The sequence below is a fragment of the Ranitomeya variabilis genome, chromosome 5 (assembly GCF_051348905.1).
Source record: "Ranitomeya variabilis isolate aRanVar5 chromosome 5, aRanVar5.hap1, whole genome shotgun sequence".
In the NCBI taxonomy this organism is placed as follows: domain Eukaryota; kingdom Metazoa; phylum Chordata; class Amphibia; order Anura; family Dendrobatidae; genus Ranitomeya; species Ranitomeya variabilis.
Genome location: NC_135236.1, coordinates 10,364,395 through 10,379,520, shown reverse-complemented (window position 1 = coordinate 10,379,520; position 15,126 = coordinate 10,364,395). Strand labels below are relative to the sequence as shown.

General features: G+C 48.8%; 1 protein-coding gene across 2 annotated transcripts in view; it reads left to right on the top strand.

Moving 5' to 3' along the window:
* Nucleotides 1-14,386, top strand: part of NFAM1 (NFAT activating protein with ITAM motif 1) — a 66,027-nt gene extending 51,641 nt beyond the window's left edge. Inside the window, exons 4-8 of one of the 2 annotated variants that reach the window (XM_077261572.1) lie at nucleotides 1,925-2,023; nucleotides 3,576-3,653; nucleotides 3,747-3,809; nucleotides 3,884-3,925; nucleotides 13,780-14,386. In XM_077261572.1, the coding sequence (XP_077117687.1) occupies nucleotides 1,925-2,023; nucleotides 3,576-3,653; nucleotides 3,747-3,809; nucleotides 3,884-3,925; nucleotides 13,780-13,833 (336 nt within the window). In that variant the 3' untranslated portion in view covers nucleotides 13,834-14,386. The remainder of the gene's footprint in view (nucleotides 1-1,924; nucleotides 2,024-3,575; nucleotides 3,654-3,746; nucleotides 3,810-3,883; nucleotides 3,926-13,779) is intronic. The other variant, XM_077261573.1, reaches the window with a different exon arrangement.
* Nucleotides 14,387-15,126: the final 740 nt, after the last annotated feature.

Here is a 15,126-nt window from a genome sequence, read left to right as displayed (position 1 = left end):
GTGGTAACTGGACTGACCGCATACCTGATCCTAACCACACACAACTATAGGTAGCCGTGGAACGTGCCTAAAATCCTAGACGTCTCGTCACGGCCTGAGGAACTGACTACTCCTAGAGAGAAAGCAAGACCTCCCTTGCCTCAGAGAAATGATCCCCAAGATATAGAAAAGCCCCCCACAGATAATAATGGTGAGTTAAGGGGAAAATACAAACACAGAGATGAATCAGATTTAGCAAAGGAGGCCCGCTAATACTAGATAGCAGAAAATAGAAAAGGGATCTATGCGGTCAGTAAAAAACCCTCTAAAAATCCACTCAGAGAATGCGCGAGCCCCTCACACCAGCTAACGGTGTGAGGGGAGCAAGTCTGAACCCCAGAGCTACCAGCAAGCAGAAAATCACATGTTAGCAAGCTGGATTAAACTCATCATACACAGAGCAAATATTGATAACTGATGAGAAAGCAAAACTTAGCTTGTCTTGGAAAGACTGAGACCAAACGTAGTCAGATGGAATCAGAATAGGTCTGAACACATTGACAGCAGGCAACAAGTGAAGTTGCAGCTGAGCTAAATAGAAAACCTCACTGGTGGATAACGAGACAGCTGATCAGCCACAAACCCGCAGGAAGATAAACAAAACCACCAGAGGGAGCCCAAAGACAACACTCACACAGTACCAGTTGTGACCACAAGAGGGAGCCCACTAACAGAGTTCACAACACCTACTGTATGTGTCTCCATTCTGCTCCCATTGTGCCCCATGTGTCTCCATTCTGTCCTGTTAGTCTCCGTTCTGCCCCGAAGTGTCTAAATTCTACCCCGATGTGTCTCCATTCTGCCCCCATGTCTCTATTCTGCCCCCATGTCTCTATTCTGCCCCATTTGTTTTCATTCTGCCCTATGTGTCTCCATTCTGCCCTATGTGTCTCCATTCTGCCCCCATGTCTCCATTCTGCCCCATGTGTGTTCATTCTGCCCCCATGTCTCCATTCTGTCCCCATTAGTCTCTATTCTGCACCCATTTGTCTATATTATGCCATTTGTCTCCATTCTGCCCCATTTGTCTCCATACTGTCTCCATTTGTCTCTATTCTGCCTCCATTTGTCTCTATTCTGCCCCCATTTTTCTCTATTCTGCCCCCATGTCTCTATTCTGCCCCAGTTTTCTCTATTTTGCATCATGTCTGTATTCTGCCCCATTTGTCTCCATTCTGCCCCCAGTTTTCTCTATTCTGCCCCCATTTGTCTCCACTTTGCCCCATGTCGCCTCCATCCTGCCTCTATAGTGCGGGTTTACAAAAAAGTTAAAATAAAACAAAAAAAGTCTCTCCGTAGCTGACCGCGGCATCTTCGCCCTAATCCACCTGAGGCACGGACGCGCTGGTGATGTGCACATCAACGTCAGCTGTGAGACTGCGATTGGCTGGCGGTTGTTAACTATTCGTTAACATTGGTATCATCTGAACGTGCGTCCTGCCGCTGTGGCCTGGTGAGCGGAAGCAGAAAACTGGGGGCCCAGTCCAGGCCCCCTCTGCTCATCCGGCCCCATGTGCCAGTAAGTGTACTGCCCTTATGGCGGCCCTGTATGTGACTTCTGGTGATCGGTCACTCAGGATCTTATTTAGGGCCTTCAGACAACAAGGGGGTGAATACTAACGCACATCACAATTCTCAGATCTATAGTTTTAAAATAATTAGAAAACCCTGTATCATTTCCTTTACACATCACAAATATTTTCTACTTTGTGTTGTATCACAGAAAATCCCAATAAATATATTTAAGCTTGTGGGTGTAATGTGAAAAAACGTGGAAAAGTTCACGGGGTATGAAGACTTTTTCAAGGCACTGTATGCGCTGCCCAGTAGCACTTCTCCTCTCCTATATAATCCTATGTAATCCTCAGTACCTCTTCTCTTGCAGGACAGGTCTCCAGCTCAGACGAGAGGACAGATCTCTGTGGTGTCTGAGCCTCCGAGCTCTCGGCCAGTGGTGGAGGATGCGGGCAGCTCCCTGTATACGGTGAGGAACCTACTGTAGTGACTCTTCCTTCTGTAATCTTATCGGGGGTCTCTATGTTAATAATGGGGGTGGGAAATAAATGTATGGATTTCACCTCTTCATTTATACACCGCGATCTGAACAGGATAGGGGTGCTGGAATCCTACTTGCACGTGAGAGCATGGTTGTGCTGATGCTCCCCTTTAAGGCAGTCTGTCATAGATCCACAAAGTGATCTGTTCAAAGGGGACGAGTCACCCTCATATTGAGCATTGAAGCATGGCTTAATTATAACTTGGAAAAGGAAGAAGAGCTAGCACTTCATCTGCTTTATGACCTCCTGGGGTGAACAGGTAATTGAAGTGGGTTATCTGCTGAAGAACAGACACAGTCTGGGCTCAGTGTGTACGAGAGTCTGGGCTCAGTGTATACTAGAGACAGGGAGGTGAAATACGTTTCCTCTCTTCAAAGCCACATTTGGTCAAGAATATCAGACATTAGGCACCGAAGTACAGTTATGAATATTGGGATTTTTTGTGAAGAATGTCGGTCCTCTACTTATGGAAGACATGTTTTTGGAATCGTAGTGAACGTAACAAATTTACTTGCATGACTGGGCGGTCACCGCGTCAGCTCCAAACTAATATCAGGCAGATGGATGACAATATATATGCCATGCTTCCTATCTTTGAAAAGTTAAAATCATGATAGCAAATATGGCATTAATATCTCCCACCTGGGACCTCCAGAGGCAAAGATATCCTGAATATCAAGGATCCCAGAATTATTTTTGACCTACCTGCATCCCCATTGACCAGCCCCAATCTGATGTCACCCAGGGTAGGTATGTGGGCATGACGTTTAACTAATAAATACAGATTCTGAATGATAATCATTGTCAGTCCTGGAAAACACAGTTTGCTGTGGTTCTGTAGCATTTCCCTAAAAGGAGCACCTCCCTCTGCTACGCTCTGAGCCATATCCGTGACATCAGGTTTAGTACCGTACATTTCTTTTGTTATTCCATGGAATTTTATATATTGTATTGTTTTGTACCCTTTTGTAACATATTTTTATAAACACTGCCTACTTTTCAGATTAAATATATAAAATGTATTAGCTCTGTTCCTCTTGCTCTGTAAGCCGCACCCTTGAAGCCATATACTACCTGTAATGGGTGTCCATTCGCCCTGTATAAATGACTGGTGGTTGCGGATAGTTAATTTTGTCATTGTGGAGTTTGGCAAAGAACCATACCGGGGTGTTTATATATATATATATAATATATATATTATTCCATGCGTTGGATATGAGTTCCCCAATAACCGGCCTAGTAGTGGAAGCAGCCGTGGCCTTGTCCATCCATTGTTGGTCAATTGTGCAATTCTCCTGACGATAGGAGGCAGTGGAGTGCTGGTTTCTGACCACTTGGTAACAGCAGTGGGATACCGGTGTGATCCTCCCCGGCTGTTCTCCTGACACAGCCATAGGACAAGTTGTAGAAAAGGTTGGTCCTCCGGTCGGGGTCTTCATGTCGTGCCCTCTCTTCAGTGTTTCTTACATGTTCTTACAGAGCTTGGAGCCGAGAAGTGAAGAAGTCTATGACGTTCTGGAGGACGATACCAAAACCAAGGAACTGGGAGGTCCAAAGGTAAGAGCCTGCGAGGGGGGTGCTCAGGATGACAAATGATGTTGTGCAGCAGCTTAGAGGTGAGATAATGTAGTATTCTCACTAAATCTACAGAAACACCAAGTGGAAATCCATAAAGTGGCCTCCAGGAGCCCAGTGAGGAGGGCGAGAGTGCAGGTAGGATGGTGTGACCATGCTGACTGTCTCGGACATGGACTATCTCTGTGGTGATTCTGATCTTTCTGTTTCAGGAGAAGGCGTCTTCCTTCCAGGAAAAACCGACAATCAAACCGGTGAGTAACCCAACATATACACATATACTGGTGTATATGGGTCCACAGCACTGGGATCTGGATTTGGAACTGGTGACCAGAATACATTACAAGAGATGGCATTGGTGACTGGTATACAGTACAGGAGGTGGTACCGGTGACCAGTATACAGCAGAGGAGGTGGTACCGGTGACCGGAGTACAGTACAGGAGGTGGTAACGGTGACTGGTATACAGTACAGGAGGTGGTACCGGTGACCGGCATATAGCACAGGAGGTAGTACCGGTGACTGGAGTACAGCACAGGAGGTGGTACTGGTGACCGGTATACAGTACAGGAGGTGGTACCGGTGACCAGTATACAGTACAGGAGGTGGTACCGGTGACCAGTATACAGTACAGGAGGTGGTACCGGTGACCGGAGTACAGTACAGGAGGTGGTACCAGTGACCGGGGTACAGTACAGGAGGTGGTACCGGTGACTGGTATATAGTACAGGAGGTGATACCGGTGACCGGCATATAGCACAGGAGGTAGTACCGGTGACTGGAGTACAGCACAGGAGGTGGTACCGGTGACCGGTATACAGTACAGGAGGTGGTACCGGTGACCGGTATACAGTACAGGAGGTGGTACCGGTGACCAGTATACAGTACAGGAGGTGGTACCGGTGACCGGAGTACAGCACAGGAGGTGGTACCAGTGACCGGAGTACAGCACAGGAGGTGGTACCGGTGACCGGAGTACAGCACAGGAGGTGGTACCGGTGACCAGTATACAGCACAGGAGGTGGTATCGGTGACCGGAGTACAGCACAGGAGGTGGTACCGGTGACCGAAGTACAGTACAGGAGGTGGTACCGGTGACCGGCATATAGCACAGGAGGTGGTACCGGTGACCGGTGTACAGCACATGAGGTGGTACCGGTGACCGGAGTACAGCACAGGAGTTGGTACCGGTGACCGGAGTACAGCACAGGAGGTGGTATCGGTGACCGGAGTACAGCACAGGAGTGTTGTGAATTTGGATTCTGGGCTCCCCCGGTGGCTACTGGTGGAATTGAACTGGTGTCTTCATCTTCTCTGTTCACCTGTTCCCATCAAGATGTGGGAGTCGCTATATAACCTTGCTGCTCTGTTAGTTGCTTGCCGGTCAACAATGTTATCAGAAGCCTCTCTGTGCTTGTTCCTGCTCCTAGACAACTACTAGATAAGTTGGACTCTTGTCCATGTTTGTTTTTGCATTTTGTTCCAGTTCACAGCTGTAGTTTCGTTACTGTGTCTGGAAAGCTCTTGTGAACGGGAATTGCCACTCTGGTGTTATGAGTTAATGCCAGAGTTTTAAAGTAATTTCTGGATGGTGTTTTTTGATAGGGTTTTCAGCTGACCATGAAAGTGTCCTTTCTGTCTTCTGCTATGTAGTAAGTGGACCTCAAATTTGCTAAACCTATTTTCATACTACGTTTGTTATTTCATCTCAACTCACCGCCAATACATGTGGGGGGCCTCTGTCTCCTTTCGGGGTATTTCTCTAGAGGTGAGCTAGGACTAATATTTTCCTCTGCTAGCTTTATTTAGTCCTCCGGCTGGGCTGGGCATCTAGAACCAACGTAGGCATGCTACCCGGCCACTGCTAGTTGTGCGTTAGGTTTAGTTCATGGTCAGCTCAGTTCCCATCTTCCAAGAGCTAGTTCCTATATATGCTTATGCTATGTTCTCTTGCCATTGAGATCATGACAGTTTGACCGGCCCGCAAAGTGTTAATTGTTTGGGCTGAAGCAGGAGAAAAAGAAGTGTTGAAGGGAAATTTTTTTTTTTTTTCCCCTCAGAGTTTTGCTGCCTAGCCCTTAATTGCTGTCTAGCTGCTTCTTACCTCCTCTTAACCCTTGAATGGCTCTGTGTCCACCTGTTTGTAATGGATCTTCAGAGTGTAACTGCAGGTTTGAATAATCTCGCCACGAAGGTACAAGATTTGCAAGATTTTGTTTGTCATGCACCTGTATCTGAGCCGAGAATTCCTTTGCCGGAATTTTTCTCGGGGAATAGATCCGGGTTTCAGAATTTTCGAAATAATTGCAAATTATTTTTGTCTCTGAAATTTCGCTCTGCCGGAGACCCTGCACAGCAGGTCAGGATTGTGATTTCCTTGCTCCGGGGCGACCCTCAAGACTGGGCTTTTTCATTGACACCAGGGGATCCTGCGTTGCTCAATGTGGATGCGTTTTTTCTGGCCTTGGGGTTGCTTTATGACGAACCTCATTTGGAGCTTCAGGCAGAAAAAACTTTGATGTCCCTATCTCAGGGGCAAGATGAAGCGGAAATTTACTGCCAAAGATTCCGTAAATGGTCTGTGCTTACTCAGTGGAATGAGTGCGCCCTGGCGGCGACTTTCAGAGAGGGTCTCTCTGATGCCATTAAGGATGTTATGGTGGGGTTCCCTGTGCCTGCGGGTCTGAATGAGTCCATGACAATGGCTATTCAGATCGATAGGCGTTTGCGGGAGCGCAAACCAGTGCACCATCTGGCGGTGTCCACTGAGAAGTCGCCAGAGAGTATGCAGTGTGATAGAATTCTGTCCCGAAGCGAGCGGCAGAATTTTAGACGGAAAAATGGGTTGTGTTTCTATTGTGGTGATTCTACTCATGTTATATCAGCATGCTCTAAGCGCACTAAAAAGCTTGGTAAATCTGTTTCCATTTGCACCTTACCGTCTAAATTTATTCTATCTGTGACCCTGATTTGCTCTTTGTCATCTATTACCACGGACGCCTATGTCGACTCTGGCGCCGCTTTGAGTCTTATGGATTGGTCCTTTGCCAAACGCTGTGGGTATGATTTAGAGCCTTTGGAGACTCCTATTCCTCTGAAGGGGATTGACTCCACCCCATTGGCTAATAATAAACCACAATACTGGACACAAGTAACTATGCGTATTAATCCGGATCACCAGGAGATTATTCGCTTTCTGGTGCTGTATAATCTACATGATGATTTGGTGCTAGGATTGCCTTGGCTGCAATCTCACAACCCAGTCCTCGACTGGAGAGCTATGTCTGTGTTGAGCTGGGGATGTAAGGGGGCTCATGGGGATGTACCTGTGGTTTCCATTTCATCATCCATTCCCTCTGAAATTCCTGAGTTCCTGTCTGACTATCGTGACGTCTTTGAAGAATCCAAGCTTGGTTCGTTACCTCCGCACCGAGAGTGCGATTGTGCCATAGATTTAATCCCGGGTAGTAAATACCCAAAGGGTCGTTTATTTAATCTGTCTGTGCCTGAACATGCTGCTATGCGAGAATATATAAAGGAGTCCTTGGAAAAGGGACATATTCGTCCATCGTCATCTCCCTTAGGAGCCGGTTTTTTCTTTGTGTCAAAAAAAGACGGCTCTTTGAGACCATGTATTGATTATCGGCTTTTGAATAAAATCACTGTTAAATATCAATACCCATTGCCGTTGCTGACTGATTTGTTTGCTCGCATAAAGGGGGCCAAGTGGTTCTCTAAGATTGACCTTCGTGGGGCGTATAATTTGGTGCGAATCAGGCAGGGGGATGAGTGGAAAACCGCATTTAATACGCCCGAGGGCCACTTTGAGTATTTAGTGATGCCTTTTGGTCTTTCTAATGCTCCGTCAGTTTTCCAGTCCTTTATGCATGATATTTTTCGCGATTATTTGGATAAATTTATGATTGTGTATCTGGATGATATTCTGATTTTTTCGGATGACTGGGACTCTCATGTCCAGCAAGTCAGGAGGGTTTTTCAGGTTTTGCGGTCTAATTCTTTGTGTGTGAAGGGTTCTAAGTGTGTTTTTGGGGTACAGAGGATTTCCTTTTTGGGATATATTTTTTCCCCCTCTTCCATTGAAATGGATCCTGTCAAGGTTCAAGCTATTTGTGATTGGACGCAGCCCTCTTCTCTTAAGAGTCTTCAGAAATTTTTGGGCTTTGCTAACTTTTATCGTCGATTTATTGCTGGTTTTTCGGATATTGCTAAGCCATTGACCGATTTGACTAAGAAGGGTGCTGATGTTGCTGATTGGTCCCCTGATGCTGTGGAGGCCTTTCGGGAGCTTAAGCGCCGTTTTTCCTCTGCCCCTGTGTTGCGTCAGCCTGATGTTGCTCTACCTTTTCAGGTTGAGGTCGACGCTTCTGAGATCGGAGCTGGGGCAGTGTTGTCGCAGAAAAGTTCTGACTGCTCCGTGATGAGGCCTTGTGCCTTCTTTTCCCGTAAATTTTCGCCCGCTGAGCGGAATTATGATGTTGGGAATCGGGAGCTTTTGGCCATGAAGTGGGCTTTTGAGGAGTGGCGCCATTGGCTTGAGGGGGCCAGACATCAGGTGGTGGTATTGACTGACCACAAAAATTTGATTTATCTTGAGACCGCCAGGCGCCTGAATCCTAGACAGGCGCGCTGGTCATTATTTTTCTCTCGGTTTAATTTTGTGGTGTCATACCTACCGGGTTCTAAGAATGTTAAGGCGGATGCCCTTTCTAGGAGTTTTGAGCCTGACTCGCCTGGTAACTCTGAGCCCACAGGTATCCTTAAGGATGGAGTGGTATTGTCAGCCGTTTCTCCAGACCTGCGGCGGGCCTTGCAGGAGTTTCAGGCGGAGAGACCTGATCGTTGCCCACCTGATAAACTGTTTGTTCCAGATGATTGGACCAGTAGAGTCATCTCTGAGGTTCATTCTTCTGCGTTGGCAGGTCATCCTGGCATTTTTGGTACCAGGGATTTGGTGGCAAGGTCCTTCTGGTGGCCTTCCCTGTCACGAGATGTGCGAGGCTTTGTGCAGTCTTGTGACGTTTGTGCTCGGGCCAAGCCTTGTTGTTCTCGGGCTAGTGGATTATTGTTGCCCTTGCCTATTCCTAAGAGGCCTTGGACGCACATCTCGATGGATTTTATTTCTGATCTGCCTGTTTCTCAGAAGATGTCTGTCATCTGGGTGGTGTGTGACCGTTTTTCTAAGATGGTCCATTTGGTTCCTCTGCCCAAGTTACCTTCTTCTTCCGAGTTGGTTCCTCTGTTTTTTCAAAATGTTGTTCGTTTGCATGGTATTCCTGAGAATATCGTTTCTGACAGAGGGACCCAATTCGTGTCTAGATTTTGGCGGGCATTCTGTGCTAGGATGGGCATAGATTTGTCTTTTTCGTCCGCTTTCCATCCTCAGACGAATGGCCAGACCGAGCGGATTAATCAGACCCTGGAGACATATCTGAGGTGTTTTGTGTCTGCTGACCAGGATGATTGGGTTGCTTTTTTGCCATTGGCGGAGTTCGCTCTCAATAATCGGGCCAGCTCTGCCACTTTGGTGTCCCCGTTTTTCTGTAATTCGGGGTTTCATCCTCGATTTTCCTCTGGTCAGGTGGAATCTTCGGATTGTCCTGGAGTGGATGCTGTGGTGGAGAGATTGCATCAGATCTGGGGGCAGGTGGTGGACAATTTGAGGTTGTCCCAGGAGAAGACTCAGCTTTTTGCCAACCGCCACCGTCGTGTTGGTCCTCGGCTTTCTGTTGGGGATTTGGTGTGGTTGTCTTCTCGTTTTGTCCCTATGAGGGTCTCTTCTCCTAAGTTTAAGCCTCGGTTTATCGGCCCGTATAAGATATTGGAGATTCTTAACCCTGTTTCCTTCCGTTTGGACCTCCCTGCATCCTTTTCTATTCATAACGTTTTTCATCGGTCATTATTGCGCAGGTATGAGGTACCGGTTGTGCCTTCCGTTGAGCCTCCTGCTCCGGTGTTGGTTGAGGGTGAGTTGGAGTACGTTGTGGAGAAAATTTTGGACTCTCGTGTTTCCAGACGGAGACTCCAGTATCTGGTCAAGTGGAAGGGATACGGCCAGGAGGATAATTCTTGGGTGAATGCATCTGATGTTCATGCCTCCGATCTGGTTCGTGCCTTTCATAGGGCCCATCCTGATCGCCCTGGTGGTTCTGGTGAGGGTTCGGTGCCCCCTCCTTGAGGGGGGGGTACTGTTGTGAATTTGGATTCTGGGCTCCCCCGGTGGCTACTGGTGGAATTGAACTGGTGTCTTCATCTTCTCTGTTCACCTGTTCCCATCAAGATGTGGGAGTCGCTATATAACCTTGCTGCTCTGTTAGTTGCTTGCCGGTCAACAATGTTATCAGAAGCCTCTCTGTGCTTGTTCCTGCTCCTAGACAACTACTAGATAAGTTGGACTCTTGTCCATGTTTGTTTTTGCATTTTGTTCCAGTTCACAGCTGTAGTTTCGTTACTGTGTCTGGAAAGCTCTTGTGAACGGGAATTGCCACTCTGGTGTTATGAGTTAATGCCAGAGTTTTAAAGTAATTTCTGGATGGTGTTTTTTGATAGGGTTTTCAGCTGACCATGAAAGTGTCCTTTCTGTCTTCTGCTATGTAGTAAGTGGACCTCAAATTTGCTAAACCTATTTTCATACTACGTTTGTTATTTCATCTCAACTCACCGCCAATACATGTGGGGGGCCTCTGTCTCCTTTCGGGGTATTTCTCTAGAGGTGAGCTAGGACTAATATTTTCCTCTGCTAGCTTTATTTAGTCCTCCGGCTGGGCTGGGCATCTAGAACCAACGTAGGCATGCTACCCGGCCACTGCTAGTTGTGCGTTAGGTTTAGTTCATGGTCAGCTCAGTTCCCATCTTCCAAGAGCTAGTTCCTATATATGCTTATGCTATGTTCTCTTGCCATTGAGATCATGACACAGGAGGTAGTACCGGTGACCGGTGTACAGTACAGGAGGTGGTACCGGTGACCGGCATATAGCACAGGAGGTGGTACCGGTGACCGGTGTACAGCACATGAGGTGGTACCGGTGACCGGAGTACAGCACAGGAGTTGGTACCGGTGACCGGAGTACAGCACAGGAGGTGGTATCGGTGACCGGAGTACAGCACAGGAGGTAGTACCGGTGACCGGTGTACAGCACAAGAGGTGGTACCGGTGACCGGAGTACAGCACAGGAGGTGGTACCGGTGACCGGAGTACAGCACAGGAGGTGGTACCGGTGACCGGAGTACAGCACAGGACGTGGTACCGGTGACCGGAGTACAGCACAGGAGGTGGTACCGGTGACCGGAGTACAGCACAGGAGGTGGTACCGGTGACCGGAGTACAGCACAGGACGTGGTACCGGTGACCAGTATACAGCACAGGAGGTGGTACCGGTGACCAGTGTCACGATTCACACCGTGACTGTCACCAATTGTCACGATCCCTTAGCCGCTGCCCACAATATGTCACGGATCGGGGTGACTTTAGACCAGCAGACGGCTATCACATGTGCAGGGGGCTTATCCTAGTTATCCCTACACTGCCACAATGTGATGAAAAGAACACACACAAGGTTATTGACCTCTTAGTTTACAGCAGGGGCTTATGTTAGGTATCCCACTGCTCTTCAATATACCATGAACTGCAGGGATTTGTGTATATCCCGCTTACAGTTCCACTTAAACCTTGGCAGCTCTCTGGCGTCCCCCTTACTCTCAGGTCAGATTAGGTACTGCACCTAGGGTAATTAGTCGCCAGAAAGGCTGCCTGCTATGTACTGGCTATTGGGCAAGCTGCAGCGACGCGATAACTACTCCCACTCAGGCAGGAACAATAATTATCAAGCCGCAGTCGCTGCAATGTCACCCAAAGGCCTGCACACGGTAGTGCCGCCACCAGCTCCAATTAAACGGGTCCGAAGCTAACCCAAAACAGTAGCGTAATTCCCTTCAGCGACAGGGTACGGTTTAGGGCAGGAAGAACGAACTAGTATTAAATATTATACCCCATAAATGATTTTTTGGCAGTGTTTCTAAAATATTTTACAAAGATGTTACAAATGAGACAATTGCAAATATGTACAAGGTAATTATGAAAATAAAAGGATTAAAGGAAGAAAAGATAACTCACATGTTCTTAGTTCATATCAGTTCAGGCAACCACCATGCTAGGGGGAGGGGCTCCCAAAAATCCCAATGCATGAGGTACAGCTCTTCAGGTCAGACCCACATGTTCTTCCAGCAACAGACTGACTGCTGGAGTCCGGCCAAAACAGTTATAGCTTAGCTCGGTGACATCACCACAAGGGCTGGCTATCCCAGACCCTCCTCTCTCTACATTCTGACTAAGTATAAGCTAAATCTTTCTAAGACTTGTAATTCCGCTGCTGAACATCTCATAGCCGTAATAAAACCAGCATTCATCTCGTATTATCGCTGGCATTCTAGTGAGATCAAATATGTCCTATTATTTACAGAGCAATCCCTACTTCTTCACCCAATGGAGTTAGACGCTGATGCTTAGAGTGATGGGTAGATCCTCCGAGTGGGATTAGGACGATATATTTTTGTGTTCATATTTTAAATCGTTTGCCTGATATCTTACAAAAATGGAACAAAGGACCGCATGGTTCTAGAATCTTCTCTAACAGTTAAAGCTGAGCACTTTCTACTACAGGAAATGCTGGTCGTAAATACCTTTTGTCAATAAAACTCTCTTCCCCCATGTACAGTGGAAAGGCAAGCTCAACTCTGAAGTAAAAGAGAAGGGGGGGTTTCTTAGCCCACATCCTGGGCTGACAAGAGAAACTAAACTTATATGATATTTCTTACCATATCGTGACAACCAGTATACAGCACAGGAGGTGGTACCGGTGACTGGAGTACAGCACAGGAGGTGGTACCGGTGACCAGTATACAGCACAGGAGGTGGTACCGGTGACCGGAGTACAGCACAGGAGGTGGTACCGGTGACCGGAGTGCAGTACAGGAGGTGGTACCGGTGACTGGAGTACAGCACAGGAGGTGGTACCGGTGACCGGTACACAGTACAGGAGGTAGTACCGGTGACCGGAGTACAGTACAGGAGGTGGTACCGGTGACCAGTACACAGTACAGGAGGTAGTACCGGTGGTGACCGGAGTACAGTACAGGAGGTGGTATCGGTGACCGGGGTACAGTACAGGAGGTGGTACCGGTGACCGGAGTACAGCACAGGAGGTGGTACCGGTGACCGGTACACAGTACAGGAGGTAGTACCGGTGACCGAAGTACAGTACAGGAGGTGGTATCGGTGACCAGTACACAGTACAGGAGGTAGTACCGGTGGTGACCGGAGTACAGTACAGGAGGTGGTATCGGTGACCGGGGTACAGTACAGGAGGTGGTACCGGTGACCGGAGTACAGTACAGGAGGTGGTACTGGTGTATACAGCACAGAGCGGCGTTACCGGTGTATACAGTGCGGAGTCACCGGTGTATACAGTGTGGAGCGTCGTTACCGGTGTATACAGTGCGGAGCGGCGTTACCGGTGTATACAGCGCGGAGCGGCGTCACCGGTCTATACAGCGCAGAGCGGCATTACCGGTGTATACAGTGCGGAGCGGCGTTACCGGTGTATACAGTGCGGAGTGTCGTTACCGGTGTATACAGCGCGGAGCGGCGTCACTGGTGTATACAGTGCAGAGCGGCGTCACTGGTGTATACAGCGCGGAGCGGCGTCACCGGTGTATACAGCGCGGAGCGGCATCACCGGTGTATACAGCGCGGAGCGGCGTTACCGGTGTATACAGCGCGGAGCGGCGTTACCGATGTATACAGTGCGGAGCAGCGTTACCAGTGTATACAGCGCAGAGTGGCGTTACCGGTCTATACAGTGTGGAGCGGCGTTACCGGTGTATACAGCGCCGAGCGGCGTTACCGGTCTATACAGCGCAGAGTGGCGTTACCGGTGTATAGAGCGGAGCGGCGTTACCGGTGTATACAGCGCGGAGCGGCGTTACCGGTGTATACAGTGCGGAGCGGCATACTTCACCATCTGTGGCAGCTGACGGCTCAGGCCTGATGGTCGCCATGTTTCTATCACTCAATGATTATTTCCTTCCACAGAAACCAAAGAAAACCATCTCGGAAAGTAACGTGTACGAGAACCTGAGACTCTGACGCCTGCGGAGTGCCGGGAGCAGCATGGTGCCGCCGCTTACAATAGTCCTGCTTGCTGTCAGTGAATGGAAACCTTTCTTGTTTATTCGCTCGCTTCTTTTTAACTTCATGTTTTCTGCATAGAATATAGATAATGGAAGCACACCGACACCGAATACGGACGGTTATATCCCCACCGTGTATGAGACAGGAAAAATAAATCTGATGATGTGGGGTCACGTGACTCGCCTGAGCCTTCAGGATTGGTGAGACCTGACACCCCGTGATCAGCACTGATCGTGGGCAGCACAGCGCCACGCTCTGTGTAGTGGACGTTCTCAGTACTGCAGTTTTGCGCCTGCAGAAGTGATGGTGGTCTGAGCTGCAGTATCGGGAATGGCCACTTCCTTGTGACCGGCGCTGTTTGGCTCCGTTCACAGATTACAGAGGGACGTGATTGGTGGGGATGATCATGTGATCAGAATGAAGACTAGAACGGGTCGTCCATTAGATTTTGTTAATGCAGTAATGATCCATGCTGGTCTTACAATAAAATGACACATACTGGACCTCCAGATGTTCCTGTGTGCTGCTGTTAGTGTCCCCGCAGGTCTCCGCCTTCTACCTGGGGATGTCAGGTGACCACGACAGCTAATCAGCGCCACACCTGACTCTACTCTCTCATATGACCGCTGCAGCCAATCAGTGTGCCCATCCCGTGACCCCACTGGTGCAGGGCTCCTCACACAGGGCAGCGGCCAGAGTTCCGTCTGGCCGGGGTTTCAGGGGACGGAGCACTGTTGGGCTCGCCGCCAGACTGGGACAACCTCGGCCCCTGGAGTCGGGCTAACTCCAGCTTGTACTCCCACTCGGCTCTCTCCTGGTATTGCTGGATCACTTGCAGACATCCATCACGGTCGCCGGCGGGGAGTTGTTCCAAGGCCGCCTGCAGGTTGGGGTCCGATCCGCCCTGGTTGCTAGTAGGTCCGGCATTCAGTGGTTGGACCTCTGCTGCAGCACCATTTTCACTGGTGCTGGCTTCTGCGGCCACTGGGCTCTGCGGCCAGGCTTGGTCTGCTTCACATTGCATCAGGCATTGCACCACATTGACCATTTGGACCTTGGTTTTGCCCTGGGGGTCCAGGCCGTGGTACGTGCATACTCCAACAAAAGTGTCCTTCTGCTGGGTGTAACAGGCTTCTCTTTTTGTGGCCAACATTGCCAAATAAAAGATAGGATAGAAAAACGAAAGGAAAGGGAGGGGATAATCGCAAGTACATACTATTGTCTCAGGACTAGTAAACACTGAGCTCG